The 27,860-nt window shown below is 49.4% G+C and overlaps 1 protein-coding gene across 1 annotated transcript in view; it reads left to right on the forward strand.

Moving 5' to 3' along the window:
- The window catches only part of LOC141164050 (uncharacterized), a 320,734-nt gene that overhangs the window by 281,783 nt on the left and 11,091 nt on the right, over positions 1–27,860 (forward strand). The window contains exons 11-12 of the mRNA XM_073649216.1: positions 6,386–6,444; positions 14,786–14,877. Coding sequence (XP_073505317.1) covers positions 6,386–6,444; positions 14,786–14,877 — 151 coding nt within the window. The remainder of the gene's footprint in view (positions 1–6,385; positions 6,445–14,785; positions 14,878–27,860) is intronic.

A 27,860-nucleotide genomic window follows, 5' to 3' on the forward strand; every position in this document is an offset into this window, starting at 1 on the left:
TCTCACTATCACTGGCTTATTATCCAGGCTGTGATTTACTATTACTCAGCCCTCGCTTCTGTTCCTGTGTAATAATAGAATAGCTAACAGATTGATTCATAGTTCAGTTCCTTCCAACATCTGAGAACAGGTTAGATCACCCTCTCCTACAAGTAAGAGTAGGCGGCATTAGGTCATAGCAACAGCAGATAAGTCTTCTAAACCTCTTATATGTACAGCTGGGATATACACAAGTCTTCCAAGATCATGGGTCCTGCAGTCCAGACAACTAGTGACGAGCGAGCATGCTCTTTACTCAAGATTTACGAGCATACTCGGGTGTTTTCCGAGTATCTTCAGCGTGTTCGAATGTTATGTTTGAGTCACTTTGTGCTCATGACTTGCAACTGTTTGACAGCTTTAATACATGTGAGGAATGCCTGCTTGTTAGGCATTCCTCGCATATATTAAAGTTGTCAAACAGTTGCAAATCATGCACACACAGTGACTCAAACATAACATTTGAGCACGCCGCAAATACTCGGTGAGCACCCGAGCATGATCGCCGAAAGGGTTAACATATATATATATACAGTATATATATATATATATATATATATATATATATATATATATATATATATACAGTACAGACCAAAAGTTTGGACACACCTTCTCATTTAAAGATTTTTCTGTATTTTCATGACTATGAAAATTGTACATTCACACTGAAGGCATCAAAACTATGAATTAACACATGTGGAATTATATACTTATCAAAAAAGTGTGAAACAACTGAAAATATGTCTTATATTCTAGGTTCTTCAAAGTAGCCACCTTTTGCTTTGATGACTGCTTTGCACACTCTTGGCATTCTCTTGATGAGCTTCAAGAGGTAGTCACTGGAAATGGTTTTCACTTCACAGGTGTGCCCTGTCAGGTTTAATAAGTGGGATTTCTTGCCTTTTAAATGGGGTTGGGACCATCAGTTGTGTTGTGCAGAAGTCAGGTGGATACACAGCTGATAGTCCTACCGAATAGACTGTTAGAATTTATATTATGGCAAGAAAAAAGCAGCTAAGTAAAGAAAAACGAGTGGCCATCATTACTTTAAGAAATGAAGGTCAGTCAGTCCAAAAAATTGGGAAAACTTTGAAAGTGTCCCCAAGTGCAGTTGCAAAAACCATCAAGCGCTACAAAGAAACTGGCTGACATGAGGACCGCCCCAGGAAAGGAAGACCAAGAGTCACCTCTGCTTCTGAGGATAAGTTTATCCAAGTCACCAGCCTCAGAAATCGCAGGTTAACTGCAGCTCAGATTAGAGACCAGGTCAATGCCATACAGAGTTCTAGCAGCAGACACATCTCTACAACAACTGTTAAGAGGAGACTTTGTGCAGCAGGCCTTCATGGTAAAATAGCTGCTAGGAAACCACTGCTAAGGACAGGCAACAACCAGAAGAGACTTGTTTGGGCTAAAGAACACAAGGAATGGACATTAGACCAGTGGAAATCTGGGCTTTGGTCTGATGAGTCCAAATTTGAGATCTTTGGTTCCAACCACCGTGTCTTTGTGCGACGCAGAAAAGGTGATCGGATGAACTCTACATGCCTGGCTCCCACCGTGAAGCATGGAGGAGGAGGTGTGATGGTGTGGGGGTGCTTTGCTGGTGACACTGTTGGGGATTTATTCAAAATTGAAGGCATACTGAACCAGCATGGCTACCACAGCATCTTGCAGCGGCATGCTATTCCATCCGGTTTGTGTTTAGTTGGACAATCAATTATTTTTCAACAGGACAATGACCTCAAACACACCTCCAGGCTGTGTAAGGGCTATTTGACCAAGAAGGAGAGTGATGGGGTGCTACGCCAGATGACCTGGCCTCCACAGTCACCAGACCTGAACCCAATCGAGATGGTTTGGGGTGAGCTGGACGGCAGAGTGAAGGCAAAAGGGCCAGCAAGTGCTAAGCATCTCTGGGAACTCCTTCAAGATTGGTGGAAGACCATTTCCGGTGACTACCTCTTGAAGCTCATCAAGAGAATGCCAAGAGTGTGCAAAGCATTCATCAAAGCAAAAGGTGGCTATTTTGAAGAACCTAGAATATAAGACATATTTTCTGTTGTTTCACACTTTTTTGTTAAGTATATAATTCCACATGTGTTAATTTATAGTTTTGATGCCTTCCGTGTGAATGTACAATTTTCATAATCATGAAAATACAGAAAAAATCTTTAATTGAGAAGGTGTGTCCAAACTTTTGGTCTGTACTGTATATATACTGTATATATATATATATAATACAGAAAAAAATAATAGTTTAACACTGGAAATCTTGTTATTACCAATACTTACTATGAAAAAGGAACGTCTAAAATCATCTTGTGTAGACGTCCATTAACATAGAAACTAACAACTGAAAATGATAATTCAGCACATGATACAAATAATCTCAGTGTTGGGATTGCCTGAAATCCCCTGATGATCTGGTTTTCTAGGCAGCGTAAATGAAAGTGTGTGATCATCAGGTTCACTCTGGGTCACAGGAAACAGCAGAAATACATGTACAGTATGGATCTCAGCAATTAATATTACTATATCAAATCTATCTATCCATATCTATCTACCTATCTATATCTATCTTTCTATCTATCCATATCTATCTATCTATCTATCCTTCTATCTATCTATCTATCTATCTATCCATCTATCTATCTACCTATCTATCTATCTACCTATCTATCTATCTATCTATCTATATATTTAATGTTTAACCATCATCTTTCATATATATCTATCTACATGCAAAAAAAGTAACACTCTGTGTACACTAAGTTATATGCAAATATATATAAATATATTAAATATATGAATTTTAAATGGCATTACTGCTACATAAACTATAAAAATTAAGGTACTTAACACACAAATTACCCAGTTCTTGTGTGCCCATCAGCCACAACATGGAGTACCTTCATTTATATTTGTAGGCATTTCCTCAGGAGAAGTAAGTCTGATAGAGTAGGTTCCCATCAATAAAGGTTGCATTGTCTTGGCACGTTCTGGTGAGATTTGTTCCTTTCTATCTATGCTCTATATCAAATATATTCATTTCTGTATGTATTGATTTATTTACTAATACATTGTATCAATTAATTTCATATTTAATATCTCTGTTTAACCTTAGATTAACCTCAGGATTTTGCCGTTATCATCTTAAACTATTTTAAAGAAAAGGTCTTTACAGTATTACAGTCACTCCCACTATCCTACATACTATTCCCATCCTCCACCACTGTATGTGACTCATAGGAAGCTGAGCTATGGGGAATTGTTTGGCAGATGAATGTTTTCCTGAAGTTGCAGCTCTGTGGGATTAAAAAAAACGTTTTTGACTAACTGTAAAATATTCAGCAATGGAAGGTCCCTGCCGAAGAAAAGCCTAGATCTCACCCATGAAGAAAAGTGGCCAGTAACCACACCTCAATATTCAAAGTGTCAGTGTTCTTAGTACATAGCAAACCATTTCTATTTTAACAATGAAGGTGTTTTTTGTGACTTATTCTTAGGATAGGTCATAAATATTAGATCAGTAAGGAGTCTAACGTTTAGCACTCCCACTGATCAGCTGATAGAAGGGGCTTTGGCTGTGAGAGGACTGCAGTACCCTTCACAGACATGAGGGGGTGTCAGGAGCTGTGCGGGTTCCAGTGGCGCATACTTCATACATCACTGTTCAGCGGAGGCCGGGAATGTGTCACATTGTATGTGGTTAATAAACTACAGATGTTGCGGCAAAGTTTTGTGTAAAACAGCAAGTATGGTATTCTAATTACAGCGAAACACAAGAGAGAAAGCAAGAGATCGGAAGTTCTCTGTAATTTATACATGCTTGCCAATGAATGTATCTGCTTAGCGGTGGAATTTATTAGAGTTTGCTTTTATGTTTTTTTATTTTATGTAATATTATTCTCAGTATTATGTAAATGTATTTGAGGAACAGTATTGGGCCAAGTATTGCACAGGCCTCAATGCTAGTAATAAATATTCCCAATATAAAACATGAACGGTACTAGCAGATTTATATGTATTTCAGTGTGAGAATTATTTATTTCAAATCCGACAAGCTGTGAGATAGAAAAAGAGGTTCTCCCTAGGAACTTCATGCAGATGTAGCAGAGCTAAATATATCAATTATTATAATGTATTGGGTAGGTTTGCCTACAGTCGACTTTACTATATAACTACCGATAAGTGTGAAGGCACTGGACCACATTCATACTTCCATTAAGGACAAGTGCAGACGGCCATTTTCTCCACCTCCGAGAAAATCGGTCAGATTATCAGAGTTTGATCAGAGTGGGATCCGATTTTCTCGGAGGTAGAGTAAGAAAAAAAAAAGTTTCTCCACCTTCTGCATTATGTCAGTTAGTGACAGTCGGACCGCACTCAAATATCATCCAAGTGCGGTCCGATTTTTTCCAAGGACCCATAGACATGAATGGGTGAGTGCCATCCACTAATCTGATCGGATATGATCGAACATGTGCACAGCCCTATGGAATAACATGGGTACGAGTGCTATTCTTGAAAACCACAGGTGGCACTCGTCCGAGTTATACGGCCGTCTGCACAAGTCCTAATACTAACTGATCGCATTGTTGAATTTTGTTCTCTTGCAATTCATCATCATCTTGTTTTTCTTTGGTGGCCATTAGTGATAAGCGAGCATGTTTATTTAACACTTTAATCGAGCACGCTTGAGTGCTTTCCGAGTATCTTCGGCGTGCTTGTATAATATGTTCGAGTCCCTGTGTCTGTATGATTTATGGCAGTTAGACAGCTTCAACACATGTGAGGTTTCCTTAACAAACAGGCAATCCCTGCATGTGTTAATTCTGCCTAAGAGCCATAAATCATGCAGACGCAGGGACTCGAACATAATATACGAGCACACCGAAGATACTCGGAAAGCACCTTAGCGTGCTTGATTAAAGGGTTAAAAGAGCACGCTCGCTCATCACTAGTGGCCATAAATATTAACAATAGGACCTGAAAGGTTACCAGGTCAAACTTATACTATTGGTTAGAACAAATAGAACTAAGGCTATCTGTGCACTTCCCAATGTATACGTACCCATAGGTGACCATTCATCAGGCGGAGGCTGTGTCTTCTTTCCTCCATCTGGTAGGTATGTGGTGGTATACCGCTTGTTTTACTATATGGGAAAGCAAAGCATACTGCGCTTACATATACAAAGGAATGCTCCACAAAAACATATACCCAGTGGTATATATATATTTACAATGGGTCCCCAAGGTGGAGGCCTCAGCCTACATCCTGGCTGTGCCCACTGTCGGGAACATGCATCCTGAGCGTATGTGCCCCACAACCCCACAAGGGTCACAGATGCAATGGATACCTTGTCAAACTTTACTTTTTGGCAGTGATTACTGAAAAAAGTTACATTTAAATTTGCTAAGTAATTTTGGAATAATAATGCTGTTGATATCTTGTAATGTTTTCACTTACAACAATGAATGTATAGTTTTTGAACATAGGGCAGAACAAGTGCTGCTTTGCAAACGTATGGTCAACTTTAGGTTGGTTCACCCTCTGAATTCTCCTTCCTATATACCTTTTTCTACTACGGGTGATGTCCAATCTGTGGAGTTAAAGCTTCGAACATCCAGAGGTTGCAGATCACTGCACTAGAGCGCTGAAAAAATGGTGTTCAGGCCGTCCGGCTCCTCTCAATGGAGACCAGGCAATTTTGACAATATGCAATAATTATTTTTCCTACACAATGTTCTTAGGTATATATATACCCGGAGAAACAGAGTCTTAGATGGCATAAAACAAATATCTTTATTAAATATTATTAAAATATAATCCACAGAGGTGGTGTCACAATATAAGTTATAGAAAACAGCACATGGTGAAATACAATCTAAATGTGGGTGATGAGGACCCAGCTGACTAGTACACAGTGTAAACCCTGGTAAGCTATATAGCACCTACGGTAAAGCTACCACACAATACTATCCGCACCTGTGTGCAGATAGGGTGAAATCATATTCACTGCAAGGTTCTGCAGTTACACAGGGGGACGTCAGGAGGGAAAAGCAGGTAGACTAGAGGAAAACAGCAAGATCAGGTCGCCATCTGGCCAAGAAGAAACCTCGACGCGCGTTTCGCCACTATAGATGTGGGCTTTCTCAAGAGGCAATGTTCTTAGGTGTATCACATGGTAAGTTTATGTTATGTAATTTCATGGAAAATACAATTAATGCTCCATGTTCCTGGAACATTCATGTGAACTAACAAAAATGATTGATTCTTGTTTGCAGATATCTATCTAATCAGAATACCAGTTAAGCACACCTTTCTGTTTGTATTCAGCAGGGGCAACCTAACACAGACTGGCGTTTCACCCAGGCACAGAGACCCGGACCCAGTGGGTGAGTAATCTCCATGTTTTTTTTTATATTATATAGTGTATACAGTAATATTTCCTAATGAAAAAAGTATTTGTCCCAAGTATTATATAATATAATAGTGTCCAGTGATGTAAATTAAAGTTCCTGGGCCCTATTGCAAAATCCCCAAATGGGCCCCCAACTATGACAGGTCTTTAACAGTATTGATCTTTTCATATGGGCCAAAGAGACCTCTACATCCACTATGGTCACACCCCTGATGATTTTCTTACATAATTTAGGAGACTATGCATGCTGATTGCTGACAGGTTTTCATCTTGACTACTCATATACATGCTGTCTCAGCCCAGCTACACATGCATGTGCGTAAGAGAAAAAATGGGAGTACAGTGCTGCCTGACTTGGAAGACAGGGACTTATCTACCGTGAGAGCTAATAATCAGACATATTGAGTTTCTGTCCCCAAACATTGGGGGGAGTCTGCACATCTGACGCGCCCCCTGGGCCAGTGTTGTTTGGGGGATACCCGGAGCCGGATCAGGTGGGGGTTGTAGTCTCCGAGTGGCGGTGACCCGGTCCGTGCCCAGGGTGTCAAGCTCAGTGTGTGGCAGTCCTACAGATGTTGCTGGACGTTCTTTAGTGTCGACTACGCCACCCGTTGATTTGCGGTCAGTACGGCCGCCGCTGCAGCAGGGTCCGCTGAGGCTGGTGGTGTGTGTGCAGCTCAGGTAGTATAACCCCCAACGGGAGGGGTATAGCCTCAGGGGGTCAGTTGTAGAGGGTGGTGGTTGTGGTGGTGCAGTGAGAGTGGTAATAAGACTCCGAGTCGGGCTGTGCAGTTCAGGGTTTTACTTACTGCTTTTGTGTTGGTCACTCCGGCCTTGAGTGACCGCCCGAGCCGTGCTGCATCCACCAGGTCCTGGACTCGGCCAACCCCCAGGTGATTCTGGAGCGTGGTCCTGAGCTCCCTTTCTGACTTGTCCTTCTCTCTGGCCTTCCCCACCAGGGATCCACCTAAGTCCGGCTCCCTCGGGCCTCTTGTTGGTAAAACCCTTGTCTCTGGGTTCCCTGACCCTATTCTTGGTTTGCCTTCCAGGTGGATTTAGTGGGTGGTCGTGGCAGATCCTGCCCACGACCTCCGGTCTCTGGCTAAGGATTAGGGCCCTCCACCAGCTTGGGATCCGGTACCCTTGTGCCAACTCTTCACCCTCTGGTCTAATTTTGGGTTCTTGGAGTTCCCTCTTCTCCCCCTCTGGGTCCTTCCTTCTCCTCTCTCTCTCTTGGCCTTGGAGCTGGCTGAGCTGCTCTGCTTCTCTGACTCAACTCTGACAGACTGGCCCTGATCTAAGATGGTTCCCACCTTATATACTCCCTCTATGTGTGAGCTCAGGTGACCAGCACCCAATGAGCTCCTAGCATTACCCAGACTGCTCCCCCTATCTGCCCCTACACTACTGGGATGTTCCACCCCCCTCCCACTCCAGCCAGGGACAGACACTGTCGTACCTGCACATTTCTCTAGTGGGAGTACCATTGGTCTGTCCCTCGGAAATGGGATGTGTGTAGTGCATGCAGCCTACTGAGCTCAGTTCCACACTCCATCCTTACCCGGGAGTGGAATACCACACCTCTGGCTTGAGGTGTAATACCCCTGTAGCAGCCGAATCCTCAGGGTGCTACATTCCCCCCTGGTAAATCACAGCACGTCCTCGGGCTGTAAGATATAAAAACATCCAAAACATACAATTTTTTTTTTTTCAGAAACATAAACATATAAAACATCACATAAAACTTTTCATAATAACTCTTCATAAATAACGTCCTTGTAAACACTCTTGCTCCTCCGGCCACGGTGCAACTTGTGACCGGGAAAAGCGCGACAGTCTCTTTAAGAAAAACAACAGTTTACTATAAAACCGGTAGGGGGCGCCTTAGGAAGCGCAACTATATACAAGGGGAATATGGCCGCTCTCAGTCCTCGGCCAGGTAATGGGAATAGGGACACACGGGTTAACAGTTCACTCTTGTCCCAACGGGGACTTATTTAAAGCAGCAACAGTTCACTGTACCCCGATGGGTAACTATTTACAGTCTCTTTACCGTACTTTAACGACGGCGTCCTCCTGCTCCTTCTTTGGATTTAGACCCGTCCGGGTCCTCCTGCTCCTCCTCACACCGCAACTCCTCCTCCGTCAGGCGATGTACATGGAGGGCGTAGGGTCCTTTGGCACACTTGTGCCGGGTGAAGGTGACCTCGTCCCCTACGTACAGGTCACGACCTCTGTGTCCCTCCGGCAGATGGCTTTCTACGTCTCTGCGTGTGACAAAGACGTCGCCGGGGGTATGATGGTCTTTTATGAAGCCCCACCCATGCTGCAGGTTGAATTTAATCACAGTCCCGGTGGTACGGGGACCATGAGCTGCACGGGGGTTCCTCCTGGTCCGGCTCTTCTGCTCCGCGCTCCTTATCTGTGCTTGCTGTTCCCGGACCCGCCTCTCTCTCCGCTCCTTCTCGAAGACCTCGAGCTGCTGGCGGCAGCACTCTGCACGCTCCGCTGCGGCCGCCCGAGTCTCCTGAGTGAATGCCATGAGGTCTCCTCCGGTGGGGTCCCACTCAAACTGTGCCTCCTCTAGCGGGGGCTGGGTCCTCCTGACGGGCTTCGGAACCGGAATCAGGGGTTCATCTAGGGGTCTTTCTTTCCGGAGTCGGGGATGGTGAAACTCCGGTGGCCATATGAAGGGCTGCCCATCCGGGCACGTATGCTGGGCGAACAGGTCCTCACCCAGGTGCGGTACTTTAGGTGTTATGGGCGCTGTGGTGGTAGCGGCGCCCGGGTTGACCAGACCTTGCGACCAGGCTTGGGGCACGCTAAAGGAAAAGGGCACCGTAAGAACGGCGCCGCCCGTGGTTACTCGGCCCTGCGACCAGGCTGGTGGCTCCGCGGAGGTAGGGGGCGCTGTTGGAATGGCGGCGCCCGGGGGTACTAGGCCTTGCGACCAGGCCGATGGTATTTCCTGCTTTGCCGCGCTCAGGGTCGAAGCGCGTGACGTCACAGGGGTCGCGGCCGCGGTTTTCGGTTGAGGCCTAGTCTGCGGCGGTGACGATGCAGCGACGGGCACGGCAGGGGGAATTTCGGGCTCTGCGACGGGGAGCTGGGGCAGGCACGCGGTTTCCCGGCTCGGGATAGAGACGTCCCCTTTACCTGCCTCCGTCCGTTCAGCTCCCTTCTCGGCGCCGTCTCCGGCCTTGAGTCCTCCTGCACCATCCTCAGAGGCGGTCTGTCTCCTCGTCTCGGGTGGCGTGCTCCGCTGACGGGTTTCGGTCCGCTGGGCCATCTCTCGGCTCCACTCCGCCAACGTCTCTCGCTGCACCTGGCCCATCCTCCGTACGAGGCCCTCCAGCTCAGTCTGTGCACACTCCCGGTCTCGGGGGAGCTGTGCCAGGACCTCCACTAGGCCTAGTGGAGTTGTGGCTTGTAGCAGGCTCCTGACCACTGGGTCGGTGCTGCCTGACTCTCCCTCCATCTCCGGGTAGGCTTTCTCTGGACTCCTCTCCAGACTTCTTGTCTCCGGGTGCGCTCTCTCCAGACTGCTCCAGGCGACACCCATCTTTGCTCTCTTGTTCTGTCTCCGCCCACATTGAAGGTGGTCCCGGGGCAACTTTGTGCTTGTCAGTTCCAGGGGCAGTTCTCTTACGCTGATGGACACTTCCAGCATCACAGTCTCTGTTGGTGGGCGCGGTTTCCGCTTTTGGCGCCATTCTTCGACCTGACCCACGATGGGAGGTGGCCTTTTGCCACCCTCTGGCACGCCCATAATGGCGTCCGCTCTTCCAAGGCGGGAAATCTTTGGAAATGGCGGGAATCGTCTCCCAGTGGCGGGAAACTCCATGGATGGCGGGAAAAAGCTGCAAATGGCGGACAACCGGCGGGAAACGACCTGTGATGGGGTCCGTTGGCGGGGACCCTCCGGAACCGGCGGGAGACTTCTTGTTAAGGTAACGGTGAACTTTTCTTCAGGCACGCAGTACCCGGTTGTTGCGGGCACGTAATCCTGCCGACTACGCCAAAGTTGACGCGCCCCCTGGGCCAGTGTTGTTTGGGGGATACCCGGAGCCGGATCAGATGGGGGTTGTAGTCTCCGAGTGGCGGTGACCCGGTCCGTGCCCAGGGTGTCAAGCTCAGTGTGTGGCAGTCCTACAGATGTTGCTGGACGTTCTTTAGTGTCGACTACGCCACCCGTTGATTTGCGGTCAGTACGGCCGCCGCTGCAGCAGGGTCCGCTGAGGCTGGTGGTGTGTGTGCAGCTCAGGTAGTATAACCCCCAACGGGAGGGGTATAGCCTCAGGGGGTCAGTTGTAGAGGGTGGTGGTTGTGGTGGTGCAGTGAGAGTGGTAATAAGAATCCGAGTCGGGCTGTGCAGTTCAGGGTTTTACTTACTGCTTTTGTGTTGGTCACTCCGGCCTTGAGTGACCGCCCGAGCCGTGCTGCGTCCACCAGGTCCTGGACTCGGCCAACCCCCAGGTGATTCTGGAGCGTGGTCCTGAGCTCCCTTTCTGACTTGTCCTTCTCTCTGGCCTTCCCCACCAGGGATCCACCTAAGTCCGGCTCCCTCGGGCCTCTTGTTGGTAAAACCCTTGTCTCTGGGTTCCCTGACCCTATTCTTGGTTTGCCTTCCGGGTGGATTTAGTGGGTGGTCGTGGCAGATCCTGCCCACGACCTCCGGTCTCTGGCTAAGGATTAGGGCCCTCCACCAGCTTGGGATCCGGTACCCTTGTGCCAACTCTTCACCCTCTGGTCTAATTTTGGGTTCTTGGAGTTCCCTCTTCTCCCCCTCTGGGTCCTTCCTTCTCCTCTCTCTCTCTTGGCCTTGGAGCTGGCTGAGCTGCTCTGCTTCTCTGACTCAACTCTGACAGACTGGCCCTGATCTAAGATGGTTCCCACCTTATATACTCCCTCTATGTGTGAGCTCAGGTGACCAGCACCCAATGAGCTCCTAGCATTACCCAGACTGCTCCCCCTATCTGCCCCTACACTACTGGGATGTTCCACCCCCCTCCCACTCCAGCCAGGGACAGACACTGTCGTACCTGCACATTTCTCTAGTGGGAGTACCATTGGTCTGTCCCTCGGAAATGGGATGTGTGTAGTGCATGCAGCCTACTGAGCTCAGTTCCACACTCCATCCTTACCCGGGAGTGGAATACCACACCTCTGGCTTGAGGTGTAATACCCCTGTAGCAGCCGAATCCTCAGGGTGCTACACATCCCTATACACATCACATGTTTGTTTGGCTTCTCTCCCTAGAATGGGTGGGTTAAGCCAACATACATGTGATGTGTATGGCCACTTTAGGACTTTTCTCTGGTCCTAGAACTTTTTACCTATTTTACATTTGCATCAAGTCACATTTGTGCCTTCTTGGATTTGCCCTAGCCAACTGCAAATGTCCTTGTAATGTCAAATGAAATACTATTCTATTTTAAGGGCTCTAGAATCTAACTATCCATGTATCCCATATCTATCTATCTGTCTATCATGTAATTGTATACTTTTAATGTATTTTTTACGGTATTTTTTTATACTGCCCCCTTACTATTTGCTATAGGTATATCTGTGTGCATTGTCGCCCTGGAATGCCCTGGATCCACCAGTAACATTGACCCTGAGGGTCCACTGTCTAGCACATTCAAATATTACATTACCCCCATTCACAACTTACTTGCGTCTAGAGAATAGTAAACTGGGTAGTTTGTTAAATGAATGATGAGATGCTGTTTTTGTCTGCACATAGAGAATCAAGTATATTTTGCCAACAACTGCTCATGTACGAGGGCCCACTCCTGCAATGGGGCCCACCAGGAAATTCACCGTTCACCTGTAGGCCAGTCGGAGTTTGCTTGTGTATCTTATTACACAAGTGCATTAAATAAAAGTGACTACACACAAGAGGAAGTGAGCACCACACCAGATAATGATTTATCAATCAATTTAGAAACATGCAGCTGGTGGTCCTAGGAATGTTGATGTACAAAACAGCTTTGGAGAAAAACCCACGACAGAAAATTAATCAGTTCAAATGAATAATGTTTCTAAGCAACAGTTCACATGAGCAGAAATAGAGCAGTGCAGCAATTATCTCCGGCACTTATACTATTCTAATGATACTTATTAGTGCAGTAATCAATCTCAACACATGTGAAAAGCCGCAGAAAGAATTCTGTATTCCAAAATGTTATCATTTCTTAATCCCCTGCAATTAAGGCTGGGTGCCCACGATGCGTTTTTCAAGCGCTTTTGCTGCGGAATTTCCGCAGCGGAAACACTTTTAAAACTCTTGGTAATACGTGCCCCATGGTCCCCAATGACAATTTGCATGTTTTGTGCCCATGCCGTGGATTTTTCTGCAGCACATTTTCTGTGGGGAAAAATCCGCAGCATGTCCACTATTTGTGCGTTTCCGCATGCGGATTTGCCTACTCAATGCATTTGAAAAACGCATGGAAAATCCGCATGTCAAAACGCTTCAAAAACGCGTGTTAAAATCTGCATGCGTTTTTACTGGCAAGGACATGCAGAAATGCTGCGGAAATTTTCTGCTTCAATTCTGCATCGTGGGCACATAGCCTTAATGGATATCGTTGCAGATATTTGTTTATAAATGTCATTATATCCATCAATAAATCCAATTTTTATTATCCTTATTTTAGAACAATGTTTGTATTTATTAAAGCTATACATCTAAAGGGGGTGTCCATTACAGCACAACCCCTTACTAAGGGTCTCAAAATGCTGAAGAAATTAATAAGTCTATACTCACTTCTCAGACTGCTCTGCTTCGCCACACAGCCTGTGTCACCTGCTGGTCTCCTGACTTAAAGGGGTTTTCCCACAATCAAAAGTTGATTTTATTCAATAGATCTTGGAATAATAATCATTTCCATAATTGGATGTGTTTAAATAAAATGTTCCTGTGCTGAGATAATCTTATAAATGTGCCCCTGCTGTGTACTGTGTAATGGCTGTGTCTGACCGTACAGGAACATGGTCTGATCATACCACATCTCCTGGGCAGGGGAGGAAGCAAAAGAGTATACAGACAGGACAGCACGGGATCACAGCTGTTTCTCCATAGGGCCCTGGCATTTTACAGGAAAACCATGTCCCAGTCCCAGTGTGCTGTCAGGTGTGGGGTGCATCACACTTACTTGAAGGCCGCTGTCTCCAGGCCTCCATGTTCAGGAGCCGTCGCACCCAACTCAGGGGATACAAAGTTCATTTAACACAAACAGAAGTTTACTGGACAGTTCAAGTTCATCAGATTGTAACATGTAGGATAGGGCCCAACACATCTTCAGCCTTATCATTTCCTGGATTATCCCTATGCCCACTGGCTCCGTCAGCCTCAGGGATTTCCTGTCCAGTCCCGCAGTGCACCCGGGATGCGCTACCTTCCCTTCACGCAGTTCAGCGTCCATCTTTCCCTGTGCGCCAGAGGACACAATGCACCCTTTAGCCCCTATGCCAGGCTTTGAGCTCCGGAATTTGCCGGAATGTCCACACAGGATTCTAGTACGGCCTCCCACTGTCTTGAATGATAGGTACCTGCTGACCCTAGCAGCCCACTGCACTTGAATTTGAACTTGTTACTGTACTTCTCTAACTAAGTCACTACCAGGACATGCCTGCTTTTCACTAGCCCTAAGACCCTCCCACTGTGGGCTCGTCCCAAAAATTAACTGTATCTTATTCAATACCATATCACATTACACACTAGATGCATAGAAACACAAGATACTATTTGCATTACACAACATTGATGTATTCAGGGGTAGGAACACAGCAGGACAGTCCACCACTCTTACAATATCACTAGTGATTGGCAGCAGTGTTTATGTTACAAAGACAATACATAATTTCTGGAACCTGGTGAATAAAAATCAGCAGGGTGCGGTTAAAGGCTCAGGAGCAGCAAGGGATTGGAACGTACAATCCTTTTATCTTATACCAAGAGATATTTCCTTCAATGCACTGTGGGTATCTGCAACACAACTTAATTCAAGTGAATAGGGCTGTGCTGACAGGTGCCGGGAAAAAACAGCAACTTCATTTTGAGGATCCATGGTTGTCCTGCCACTCCTAACGATATGATAAATAATCTATTGATACAAATATATTAATTCTGAATAATAATATTAATAACTTTGTCCAATTATAGCATAGAAATAGAAATGTCTTCTACACTGTAGCATTAACCACCGGCTAGTCTCATCTCTCTGTCTTCCTGGCAGGGGAGTAGACACCTGTTACTCCTTCATACTTGGCCTGTTTCTTATAGTAAAATATCTTTTCATTTCTTTAGAGCACAACAACCCACAGAAGAAGCTGGAGTGTGGCCAAACAACCAGTTTGAAACTGAAAGACTACAAGCAATGATCCTGGCGTCAGCAAATGGTCAGTTTCAATGACAGCTAATGGAAAACTTCTTGGTCAAATTGCGAAAACATTCTGGATAAAAAGCAGGAGTGATGTGATATTCATGTGATTGTGAAGTTATCAAAAGAGAACGATTCTCAATGTTATGGAGCATCCGAGAAACCATCAGAGATCTCAATACTCTTCTCACATAACATCATTGTCAATGAAGCATTATGGAAGTTTGCAGGGGTGAAACTAGTGATCATGGTGCCCCATAGCTAAATTGGGCTCACTCCTCTATTGCAACAGAGAAGCTAATTATCACAACATATAACAGTCCCTAACTCAATATGTAAATGTACAGAAGTCAATACGTAAAAAAAATATTCTGTATTGATAAATAATGGAAAAAAAGGGATTAAAAAGACATACAATGCCAGACACATTGAAAATATATATAAATTAGATCAGCACAAAACCTCCCAAATATATGTTCCGTTTAATACAAATTATTGATGACATTCTGCATTGAACATGGATGCTCAAAAAAATGTTCAGGAGCCTCCCAAGATTTATAAAGTACAAAAAAATATAAAGCGGTAAACTAAAGAAACTGGAAGGAGATAATTATAGGTTGTAAAGTACACACACAGTGGTAATAATATATGCTCACCTAGAAGAAAAGCACACCGCAGATTTCGCATCAAGCTTCGTCAGGGGATTACATTTTTGTGTAGGTAGATTTTTACACCTATTTATTTATACACAAATACAAAGAATGCATACTCTGGCTGATTTCACACACTGCGAAAAATGGTGTAATGGAATTGGCATAAAACTCTGCACCAAAATGCACAGTGAAATCCATATGTATTAAATGCAGATTTCGTTGCTGATTTGGTGAGCTACACCTTTCCTTCGTTGCTTTGCAATGAATGAAAGCTGCAGTGAGAATCTGCCTCATTTCTGTGGCCTATAAGGTGTGTTGTAGATTTGAGAAAGTGCAGTATGCTTACAATCCACAGCTGTGAGCTTGTAAAGTTTTAAAAATTTAAAGAGTCTGTCACCCCCAAAACTTGGCCATGTGCACACACACAGTGTCAGTGCAGGAACTGAGGGCACACAGAGTCAGTGCAGGAACGTAGCGCACACAGAGTCAGTGCAGGAATAGAGCACACAGTGTCAGTGCAGGAACTAAGCGCACACAGAGCCAGTGCAGGAACTAAGCGCACACAGTGTCAGTGCAGGAACTGAGCGCACACAGAGTCAGTGCAGGAACTGAGCGCACACAGAGTCAGTGCAGGAACTGAGCGCACACAGAGTCAGTGCAGGAACTGAGCGCACACAGAGTCAGTGCAGGAACTGAGCGCACACAGAGTCAGTGCAGGAACTGAGCGCACACAGAGTCAGTGCAGGAACTGAGCGCACACAGAGTCAGTGCAGGAACTGAGCGCACACAGAGTCAGTGCAGGAACTGAGCGCACACAGAGTCAGTGCAGGAACTGAGCGCACACAGAGTCAGTGCAGGAACTGAGCGCACACAGAGTCAGTGCAGGAACTGAGCGCACACAGAGTCAGTGCAGGAACTGAGCGCACACAGAGTTAGTGCAGGAACTAAGCGCACACAGAGTCAGTGCAGGAACTGAGCGCACACAGAGTTAGTGCAGGAACTGAGCGCACACAGAGTCAGTGCAGGAACTGAGCGCACACAGAGTCAGTGCAGGAACTGAGCGCACACAGAGTTAGTGCAGGAACTGAGCGCACACAGAGTCAGTGCAGGAACTGAGCGCACACAGAGTCTGCAGGAACGGAGCGCACACAGAGGTAGTGCAGGAACTGAGCGCACACAGAGTCAGTGCAGGAACTGAGCGCACACAGAGTTAGTGCAGGAACTGAGCACACACAGAGTCAGTGCAGGAACTGAGCGCACACAGAGTTAGTGCAAGAACTGAGCGCACACAGAGTCAGTGCAGGAACTGAGCGCACACAGAGTCAGTGCAGGAACGGAGAGCACATAGAGTCAGTGCAGGAACTAAGCGCACACAGAGTTAGTGCAGGAACTGAGCGCACACAGAGTCAGTGCAGGAACTGAGCGCACATAGAGTCAGTGCAGGAACTGAGCACACACAGAGTCAGTGCAGGAACAGAGCACACAGAGTCAGTGCAGGAACTGATTGCACACAGTCAGTGCAGGAACTGAGCGCACACAGAGTCAGTGCAGGAACTGAGCACACTGTGTCAGTGCAGAAACTGAGCACACAGTGTCAGTGCAGGAATGAAGCACACAGTGTCAGTGCAGGAACTGAGCACACAGCGTCAGTGCAGGAACAGAGCACACAGTGTCAGTGCAGGAACAGAGCACAGAGAGTCAGTGCAGGAACTGATCGCACACAGAGTCAGTGCAGGAACTGAGCACACAGAGTCAGTGCAGGAATGAAGCACACAGTGTCAGTGCAGGAATTGAGCACAGAGCATCAGTGCAGGAACTGAGCACATAGTGTCAGTGCAGGAACAGAGCACACAGAGTCAGTGCAGGAATGAAGCTCACAGTGTCAGTGCAGGAACTGAGCGCACACAGAGTCAGTGCAGGAATTGAGCACACAGCGTCAGTGCAGGAATTGAGCACACAGCGTCAGTGCAGGAACTGAGCACATAGTGTCAGTGCAGGAACAGAGCACACAGAGTCAGTGCAGGAATGAAGCTCACAGAGTCAGTGCAGGAACTGAGCGCACACAGAGTCAGTGCAGGAACTGAGCACACTGTGTCAGTGCAGAAACTGAGCACACAGTGTCAGTGCAGGAATGAAGCACACAGTGTCAGTGCAGGAATTGAGCACACAGCGTCAGTGCAGGAACTGAGCACACAGTGTCAGTGCAGGAACAGAGCACACAGAGTCAGTGCAGGAACTGATCGCACACAGAGTCAGTGCAGGAACTGAGCACACAGAGTCAGTGCAGGAATGAAGCACACAGTGTCAGTGCAGGAATTGAGCACACAGCGTCAGTGCAGGAACTGAGCACATAGTGTCAGTGCAGGAACAGAGCACACAGAGTCAGTGCAGGAATGAAGCTCACAGTGTCAGTGCAGGAACAGAGCACACAGAGTCAGTGCAGGAAAAGAGCACACAGTGTCAGTGCAGGAACTGAGCACACACAGTCAGTGCAGGAATTGAGCACACACAGAGTCAGTGCAGGAATGGAGCACACAGTGTCAGTGCAGGAACTGAGCACACGCAGAGTCAGTGCAGGAACACAGCACACCGTGTCAGTGCAGGAACTGAGCGTACACAGCATCAGTGCAGGAACTGAGCGCACACAGAGTCAGTGCAGGAATGGAGCACACAGTGTCAGTGCAGGAACTGAGCACACACAGAGTCAGTGCAGGAACAGAGCACACAGTGTCAGTGCAGGAACTGAGCACACACAGTGTCAGTGCAGGAACAGAGCACACAGTGTCAGTGCAGGAACAGAGCACACAGAGTCAATGCAGGAACAGTGCACACAGTGTCAGTGCAGGAGCAGAGCACACAGTGTCAGTGCAGGAACTGAGCACACACAGTGTCAGTGCAGGAACAGAGCACACAGAGTCAGTGCAGGAACTGAGCACACAGTGTCAGTGCAGGAACAGAGCACACAGTGTCAGTGCAGGAACACAGCACACAGTGTCAGTGCAGGAACAGAGCACACAGAGTCAGTGCAGGAACAGAGCACACAGTGTCAGTGCAGGAGCAGAGCACACAGTGTCAGTGCAGGAGCAGAGCACACAGTGTCAGTGCAGGAACTGAGCACACGCAGAGTCAGTGCAGGAACACAGCACACAGAGTCAGTGCAGGAAAAGAGCACACAGTGTCAGTGCAGGAACTGAGCGCACACAGTGTCAGTGCAGGAGCAGAGCACACAGAGTCAGTGCAGGAACTGAGCGCACACAGAGTCAGTGCAGGAATGGAGCACACAGTGTCAGTGCAGAAACAGAGCACACAGTGTCAGTGCAGGAACTGAGCACACACAGAGTCAGTGCAGGTGACTCGCCCCCTGGGCCGGGGGGCACTCGGATCCGGGCAATAGGGGGAACGATGGGAGTAGTAGTGGCAACCCGGTTCCGTGGCTCAGGGTGGTCAGGCCAGTGGTAGTCCGTTATGTACTGATGTTTATGTCCGACTACGCCACCCGTGGATTGCGGTTATTAGGAACCGCCGCTGCATGCAGACCGCTGGGGCTGATGAGGTGTGCAGCTAGGGTAGTGTGACTCCCCACGGGAAGAGTGCGGCCCCAGGGCAGTATAGTGGATGGTGGGAGTGATGGTAGTGAGAGTCCCAGTGCTGAAAGTGCTGGAGGAACAAGGAGCACACAGACAACAGGTTGCAGTCCAGGGTCTTTACTAAACAGGTAAACTGACCCACAAACAGTCCCAGCTAGGAGGGGACCTGGATGTCTGAGAGCAACGGGGAAATTGGCCCTGGTCAGGGTGAGGGTGTAGGCCTACCGTTCTTTCTGCGCTCCTTCTGGCTATCTCCTCCCGATAGGGTAACAGCCCACGTTTCCGAGCTTTCCGTGTATTCTCGCCTGTATGGCCTGCGACGTGGGTTCCTTTCTGCTCCCAGCCTTGTACGGCTTTACTGGTCCCTTCGGTTGTGGCAGGGCCTCCAGGCTTCTTAGGCCAAGGAATATACAGTCCCTTGCGGACTGGTTCTCTGCTGGGGGATGTGGAATCCTTCCAGCCTCAGACACCAAAGTCTGGTAAAATTAAGTCTTTTCTCTGCCAAGACAGGCTCTCTTCGCCTCTTGTCTCTGGCTTGTGGCTCTCCTCCTGCTACACTTCCTCTTACGTGCAATACAACTGTCCCTCTCTGCTCTGGGACCTGAATCCTCGGATAGGTCGTCCAGTTCTCCCTAACCCTGCCCCCAGCACCAGCTTTTATAGGGGCAGCCTGCTCCCCCTACTGGCCTGAGACAGGAGGCATTGCATGCTAATGTTCCCCTGACTAGAGAACCTCCCCCTTGCTCTCAGACACAGCTTTAATTACACTTGTGGCATCCAGGCCAGGGTGACACATTCCCCCCTAGTGAAATTTAGTACTTCGGGACTAAACAATAAACAAAGACAATATGAAAACATTAATATACAAGCGACGCACAGATTGAGTTCTTAAGGTCACAGTGTGGCCTGTGACCGGGTGTCCATATCACCAATACAACGGGGAGCCTTAACCAGGTGGGGGTCTGTCCTACCCCAAGTCCTTCACAGTCTTAGTTCATTCCTTGGTTAGGCTCCGAACACAGTCTATACAAGGTCCCGGTTATAAAAAGTCCATAACCTTTGAGTCCTTACGGTAGCTGCAAGAAACTGAAACACAGAATTACCAAACATGCATGTAACTTTGCAAACAATTCAACATTTGGCAACAGGGTCATTTACAATCTTAGTACATCCTGTATTCTCCAGCGAGCGGGTATCTGCCCCTTTGTGCTCCTGGTTGACCTACGTAGCCCACTGTCTGGTGGTGGACCAACCTGGCTTTCCCCACTAGCGTTAGGGGTACAGCTACCAGCTGGGTGTACAGGTAAGGCAGGCAGCTGTCTGCGGGTCCTTTGGCTTGCCGCAGGCATGGCAGGCTCACTGTCAGCAGAGGGTTGACTCTCCTGGGCTGCTGGAACAGGCTCTTCTGCCTCTGGAACCGCTTGCTCCTCTTCACCTTCCGGCTCTGGTGTTGGTTGTTGCTGTGCCGGTTGCAGAAAATGCAGGACAGGTACCACTATGGCATCATTTATGCGAGTCCATGACTGAGGGAACTCTCCGAGAACGGTGCTGATCATTTCTTCCTTGTCCTCTGCGGGTTCAAGGTCACTCTGATCCTCTTCTGCACTACGGAGTTGCTCGGGGCACCTTTTGAGGTGGTCTCTGGAGACGACACTAGTGGTTTCTCCTCCGTCCTTGGTGATTACGCACACTTTTGGGTTGTCGTGGTCAGACTGCAGTACGGTGTAGGGTTCCCTTTCCCACTGGTCGTCCAACTTATGTAGCCTTCTCTTCCGCTTTAGGACTTGCTCACCAGGTTCTAGGGGACCAGCAGGGGCGTGTTGATTGAAGAGTTTTTCTTGCCTCTCTCTCACCTGGGCCAGGCTCTTCTCCACACTCTCCTGTACCTTCTTGTACTGCAGTTGCCTTTCCGTATCCCAGTCCGCATCCGGGGAGGTGTCCTCAGGTATTAGGACTCCCATCTCCAGGTCTACGGGCAGCTTACATGGTCTAGCTCGCATCAGGTAAGCCGGGGTGCAGTTTGTAGCATTCACCGGGATATTGTTGTATAGGTCTATCAGGTCTGGCAGTTTTTCTGGCCACAGGCTGCTTTCCTCCAGGGGCAACGTCTTCAGGAGATCAATAACTATATTGTTCATCTTCTCACACATCCCGTTGGTTTGGGGGTGGTAAGGCGTTGTACGAATCTTCTTACAGCCATAGAGGTTGCAGAACTCCTGGAAGATTTCAGCCTCGAACGCTGGACCCTGGTCTGTCAGGACCTGTTCCGGATACCCGTGTGGACGGCAGAAGTATTGCTGGAAGGCTCTGGCCGCTGTTTGGGCTGTCAAGTCCTTTACCGGGACCACCACTAGAAAACGGGAATAGTGGTCCACGATTGTCAGGGCATAGATGTATCCTGACCGGCTGGGAGCCAATTTGACATGGTCCAGAGCTACCAGCTCAAGAGGCTGCGTGGTGACGATGGGCCTCAAGGGTGTCTTCTGGCTGGTGCGGTCCTTCCTCCTTAGGTGACAAGGGCCACAGTCTCTGCACCACTTTTCTACAGCTCCTCTCATGCCGACCCAAAAGAACCTTCCTCTTAGTAGGAACTCCAGTTTCTTCCAACCGAAGTGTCCCGCTCTGTCATGGTAAGCCCCCAGGACCATAGCTGCATCCCACCTTGGGACCACGACTTGCCAGGTCAGCTCGTGCGTCCGGTGGTTGACAATCCTTCTGCACAACTTGCCTTCGTAGAGGAACAGCTTGCTCTTCTCTTTCCATAGCTGCTTGGCTTCCTCTGGAGCATCCGGATCTATGCGGGCATCTTCGTGGGTCAGCAGATCTTTCACCAGGCGGACAGCAGGGTCACTATCTTGGGTCTCGGCCCAGCTGTGGTGAGGTAGGGGGTTGATCATCACAGTGGTTAGATCCTCCTCCTTCACGCGGTGAGAGTATTGAGCGGCTCCATACCGGTGAAACGCGGGGAGTTCTACCTCCTCCAGCTCTTCTGGGTCTTCGTCACCTTCAGGTAAGTGAGGCATCCTTGATAGGGCATCAGCGTTGGCATTGGTCTTGCCGGCCCGGTACTTGATCACGAAGTCATAGTTGGAGAGACGGGCCATCCACCGCTGTTCCAGGGCACCCAGTCTTGCATTGTCCAGGTGTGTCAACGGGTTGTTGTCCTTGTACACGGTGAACTTTGCGGAGGCCAGGTAATGCTTGAAGCATTCCGTCACAGCCCACACCACCGCCAAGAATTCTAGCTTGAAGGAGCTGTAATTCTCCGGGTTCCTCTCGGTGGGTCTCAGCTTCCGGCTGGCGTACGCGATCACCATTTCTCTGCCCTGTTGGTTTTGGGACATTACGGCTCCCAGTCCCACATTACTGGCGTCCGTGTGGAGAATAAAAGGCTGACCATAATCAGGGTAGGCCAGGATCTCATCCCCCGTGAGGGCCATCTTCAACTGGCGGAAGGACTCCTCTTCCGGTTTATCCCACTTGAAGGGTGGCTTTTGACTTCGGGACTTAGACTGTCCGATCAGGAGGTCCTGCATAGGAGCTGCCATCTTAGTGAACCTAGGGATGAACCTTCGGTAGTAGCCTACCAACCCGAGAAACTGTCTCACCTCTTTGATGTTCGAGGGGCTTGGCCAGCTCTTGATTGCCGTGACCTTGTCAGGGTCGGGGGCCACTCCTTCCGCGCTTACCACGTGCCCTAGGTACTGGACCTTTGGTTTCAGCAGGTGACACTTCGATGGTTTTACCTTCAGGCCATAGCCTGCCAGGGCTTCGAACACCTCGGCCAGGTGCTTTAGGTGGTCCTCGTAGGTCTTCGAATAGACGATCACGTCGTCCAGGTAAAGGAGGACCGTCTCAAAGTTTCGGTGCCCTAGACAGCATTCCATCAGCCGCTGGAAGGTCCCTGGTGCGTTGCAGAGCCCGAAAGGCATACAGTTGAACTCGCTCAGTCCCATCGGGGTGGTGAAGGCGGTCTTCTCCTTGTCAGCCTCTGCCACAGGAACCTGCCAGTACCCGCTAGTAAGGTCCAAAGTAGAAAAGAAGTTAGCAGATTTTAGTGCGGCTAAAGACTCCTCTATTCTAGGCAGCGGATATGCGTCTTTGTGAGTGATACGGTTGATCTATAGTCCACGCACATTCTCATGGTGCCGTCTTTCTTTTTCACCAGAACCAAGGGGGCTGCCCAGGGGCTACAGCTATCTCTAATAACCCCAGCTTCTTTCATCTCCCTTAGCATGCCCTTGGCGTTCTGATAATGTGCAGGGGGTACAGGTCGGTGTCTTTCTTTTATCGGTGGGTGGCTCCCTGTGGGGATGTGGTGTTCTATCCCTTTTACTCTGCCGAAGTCTAGCGGGTGCTTACTAAACACTCTCTCGTACTCCTGTACCACCCGGTAGACTCCTTGTTTTTGGTGCAGGGGAGTGGAGTCAGCACCCACATGGAGTTTCTGGCACCAGTCCTCCTTTTGTTTCTGGGAGCCATTACCCTCCGCCTGTGGAGATGGAGGCAAGGGTTCCACAGCCCTGATAGCTTTGTGTTCGACGACAAACAGTTTGGCGAGTGTAGCGTACCTGGGTAAGTGTACCTCCCTCTCCCCAATGTTGAGGATGCGGACGGGCACCCTCCCATGACGGACATCAACCACCCCCCGGGCTGTCAAAATGGTGGGCCTGCTGTCTGAGTACACGGGTTCTACCATGGCTTGGTAGTCTCTACCTCTCAACCCGATTGCAGTCCGACACCAGATCATCATTTCACTTTTGGGAGGCATGGAAATGGGGAATGGGTCACTCAGTCTTACGCTACCGATCTCACCACCAGACAGTTCTACCTGCTGCCGTCTCATCAGGGCTTTTATCTCCTTGTTGAGGACTCTCTGTTGGCTGGAACTAGCATTCACCGCCACCTGTTGTAGAATTACAATTACCTCTGAAAGACAATTTTCAATTATGTTAGTACCCACAGTTATTTTAGGGTGACTTTCATGACGGTCAATGTCCATAATAATCACTCCCTGTGCCGGTAGTTCAACTTTACCAATTTTAATGGTCATCTCCTTGAACCCCATCTGTGGCACGGGCAAGCCATTACTGGCGATGATGCTCAAGTTACTGTCTGGATACCGTGTGATATCAGCATCAGTCCAATACTGCTTAAAAAGTACATAAGGGATAGTGGTTACTTGTGACCCAGTATCCAGCAAGGCGCTCATGGGGATACCGTCCAGCACCACGGGTAAAACCGGGCGCCCCCCAACGTACTTATTACGCCAATTGTAAGGGCCTGGTGATCTTATGCCTGGGGGTTGGCCCTCTGCCCCAGGTTGGACCCGTTTAAATTACAGTACCTGGAAATGTGTCCGGGCTGGTTGCATCGACGGCAAATGGGCTGTCCATCCTCTGCGTAGCGGTCTGTGGGCCTCCCTCGGAACGACGGGATCCTCCTCTGTCGACGCCACGGGACATCCTCCGGACTTGAAGCCGGCTCGATGGGTCTTGACGGGTCCACTTGCAACGCCTGGACGGTCCTGGTCAACGCCGCGATGCTCCTGGTCAGCTCCTGGACTTGGTGGTGCAGATCTTTCGACGGGGCTTGGTTCAGGGCCTGTGCATCAGCCCCCACGGGGTCCATAGAGGAGGGCGCCGCCTCCTGGTGGTAGGTGATAGCAGGGCGCCGGGGGTTTATAGCACCACTGGTTGCGGATTCACGGAGCACCCTTATGGCCCTGTCCTTAAATTGGGCAAAGGTCAGGTCGGGGTTCTGAAAGAACATGAGGCGCAGTTGGGCCCTGTGGGCGCTAGACAGCAGTCCTTCTATGAATTGTTCTGTTAGTAACTTATCCGTTTCCTGCACACTGCCAGGGTCAGTTTGTTGAATAGCCCTCAAGGCTTCCTGCAGATTTAGGGCATAGTCTCTGATGCTGTCCTGTGCCCGCTGCTTACATCCATAGAACCTCATTTTAATCTCAGCGGAGGTACGTATGTCAAAGGTACCCCGCAGCCGGGCCAGAATACCCTTCACGGTTCTTTTCTCCTCAGTGGGCCATGATTTTACCTCTCTTTGGGCTGCTCCAGTTAACTGCCCTGTTAATATGCTGACCTTCTGTTCCTCTGTCAGGGGGTAAACGTGGAACAAACTGTATAGCCTTTCCTTGAAGTCAGTTAGGGCATGGGGCTCCCCTGAGTATTTGGGCAGCCAGGCCGCTCCAGGGATGTAGGGCAGGGAAAAGGGCATCACCGCTGCTGCAGCTGCGTTGGTGGTAGTGGGCGCCTCCGTGTCCGACATCTTCCTCCCCCCTAGTTAAGCGTGGCCTACCTTCCGACGATCCTCTTCTGTAGGCCGCGGCTCCGCTGCTGCTGCTCTGGACGAGGACCTTGCGTCGCGTCCTGATGACGTCAGCGTCGCTCTCTCTCCCTTCCAGGACCTTGCGCAGCGTCGGTGCGTGGGGCGGAGCTTCGGGTCTCGCGCGCTTTCGGCGTCCACGCCCCTCTTCTTCCCGCGCGGCGTCCTGAAGATGGCGTCCGATGGCGGGAAGCAGCTGCGGATGGCGGGAAGACGGCAGAAGACGGCGGGAAACGGTCCAAGATGGCGTCCGATGGCGGGAATCGGCTCCGGATGGCGGGAAACGACTCCGGACGGCGGGAAACTTCGCCACAGGTAAGTTACAAAAGTCTTTTTCAGGCACGCAGTACCCGGTGGTTGCGGGCACGAAATCCTGCCGACTACGCCAAAGCTGACTCGCCCCCTGGGCCGTGGGGCACTCTGATCCGGGCAATAGGGGGAACGATGGGATTAGTAGTGGCAACCCGGTTCCGTGGCTCAGGGTGGTCAGGCCAGTGGTAGTCCGTTATGTACTGATGTTTATGTCCGACTACGCCACCCGTGGATTGCGGTTATTAGGAACCGCCGCTGCATGCAGACCGCTGGGGCTGATGAGGTGTGCAGCTAGGGTAGTGTGACTCCCCACGGGAAGAGTGCGGCCCCAGGGCAGTATAGTGGATGGTGGGAGTGATGGTAGTGAGAGTCCCAGTGCTGAAAGTGCTGGAGGAACAAGGAGCACACAGACAACAGGTTGCAGTCCAGGGTCTTTACTAAACAGGTAAACTGACCCACAAACAGTCCCAGCTAGGAGGGGACCTGTATGTCTGAGAGCAACGGGGAAATTGGCCCTGGTCAGGGTGAGGGTTTAGGCCTACCGTGCTTTCTGCGCTCCTTCTGGCTATCTCCTCCCGATAGGGTAACAGCCCACGTTCCCGAGCTTTCCGTGTATTCTCGCCTGTATGGCCTGCGACGTGGGTTCCTTTCTGCTCCCAGCCTTGTACGGCTTTACTGGTCCCTTCGGTTGTGGCAGGGCCTCCAGGCTTCTTAGGCCAAGGAATATACAGTCCCTTGCGGACTGGTTCTCTGCTGGGGGATGTGGAATCCTTCCAGCTTCAGACACCAAAGTCTGGTAAAATTAAGTCTTTTCTCTGCCAAGACAGGCTCTCTTCGCCTCTTGTCTCTGGCTTGTGGCTCTCCTCCTGCTACACTTCCTCTTAGGTGCAATACAACTGTCCCTCTCTGCTCTGGGACCTGAATCCTCGGATAGGTCGTCCAGTTCTCCCTAACCCTGCCCCCAGCACCAGCTTTTATAGGGGCAGCCTGCTCCCCCTACTGGCCTGATCCCCTGACTAGAGAACCTCCCCCTTGCTCTCAGACACAGCTTTAATTACACTTGTGGCATCCAGGCCAGGGTGACACACAGGAATGGAGCACACAGTGTCAGTGCAGGAACTGAGCACACAGTGTCAGTGCAGGAACAGAGCACACAGTGTCAGTGCAGGAACTGAGCGCACACAGAGTCAGTGCAGGAATGGAGCACACAGTGTCAGTGCAGAAACAGAGCACACAGTGTCAGTGCAGGAACTGAGCACACAGTGTCAGTGCAGAAACAGAGCACACAGTGTCAGTGCAGGAACAGAGCACACAGTGTCAGTGCAGGAGCAGAGCACACAGTGTCAGTGCAGGAGCAGAGCACACAGTGTCAGTGCAGGAGCAGAGCACACAGTGTCAGTGCAGGAGCAGAGCACACAGTGTCAGTGCAGGAGCAGAGCACACAGTGTCAGTGCAGGAGCAGAGCACACAATATCAGTGCAGGAGCAGAGCACACAGTGTCAGTGCAGGAGCAGAGCACACAGTGTCAGTGCAGGAGCAGAGCACACAGTGTCAGTGCAGGAGCAGAGCACACAGTGTCAGTGCAGGAGCAGAGCACACAGTGTCAGTGCAGGAGCAGAGCACACAGTGTCAGTGCAGGAGCAGAGCACACAGTGTCAGTGCAGGAACAGAGCACACAGTGTCAGTGCAGGAGCAGAGCACACAGTGTCAGTGCAGAAACAGAGCACACAGTGTCAGTGCAGGAGCAGAGCACACAGTGTCAGTGCAGGAGCAGAGCACACAGTGTCAGTGCAGGAGCAGAGCACACAGTGTCAGTGCAGAAACAGAGCACACAGTGTCAGTGCAGGAACAGAGCACACAGTGTCAGTGCAGGAACAGAGCACACAGTGTCAGTGCAGGAGCAGAGCACACAGTGTCAGTGCAGGAGCAGAGCACACAGTGTCAGTGCAGGAGCAGAGCACACAGTGTCAGTGCAGGAGCAGAGCACACAGTGTCAGTGCAGGAGCAGAGCACACAGTGTCAGTGCAGGAGCAGAGCACACAGTGTCAGTGCAGGAGCAGAGCACACAGTGTCAGTGCAGGAGCAGAGCACACAATATCAGTGCAGGA

This window comes from Phyllobates terribilis, unplaced genomic scaffold (genome assembly GCF_046119375.1).
Source record: "Phyllobates terribilis strain yellow unplaced genomic scaffold, ASM4611937v1 Scaffold_10__3_contigs__length_209671492, whole genome shotgun sequence".
In the NCBI taxonomy this organism is placed as follows: Eukaryota; Metazoa; Chordata; class Amphibia; order Anura; family Dendrobatidae; genus Phyllobates; species Phyllobates terribilis.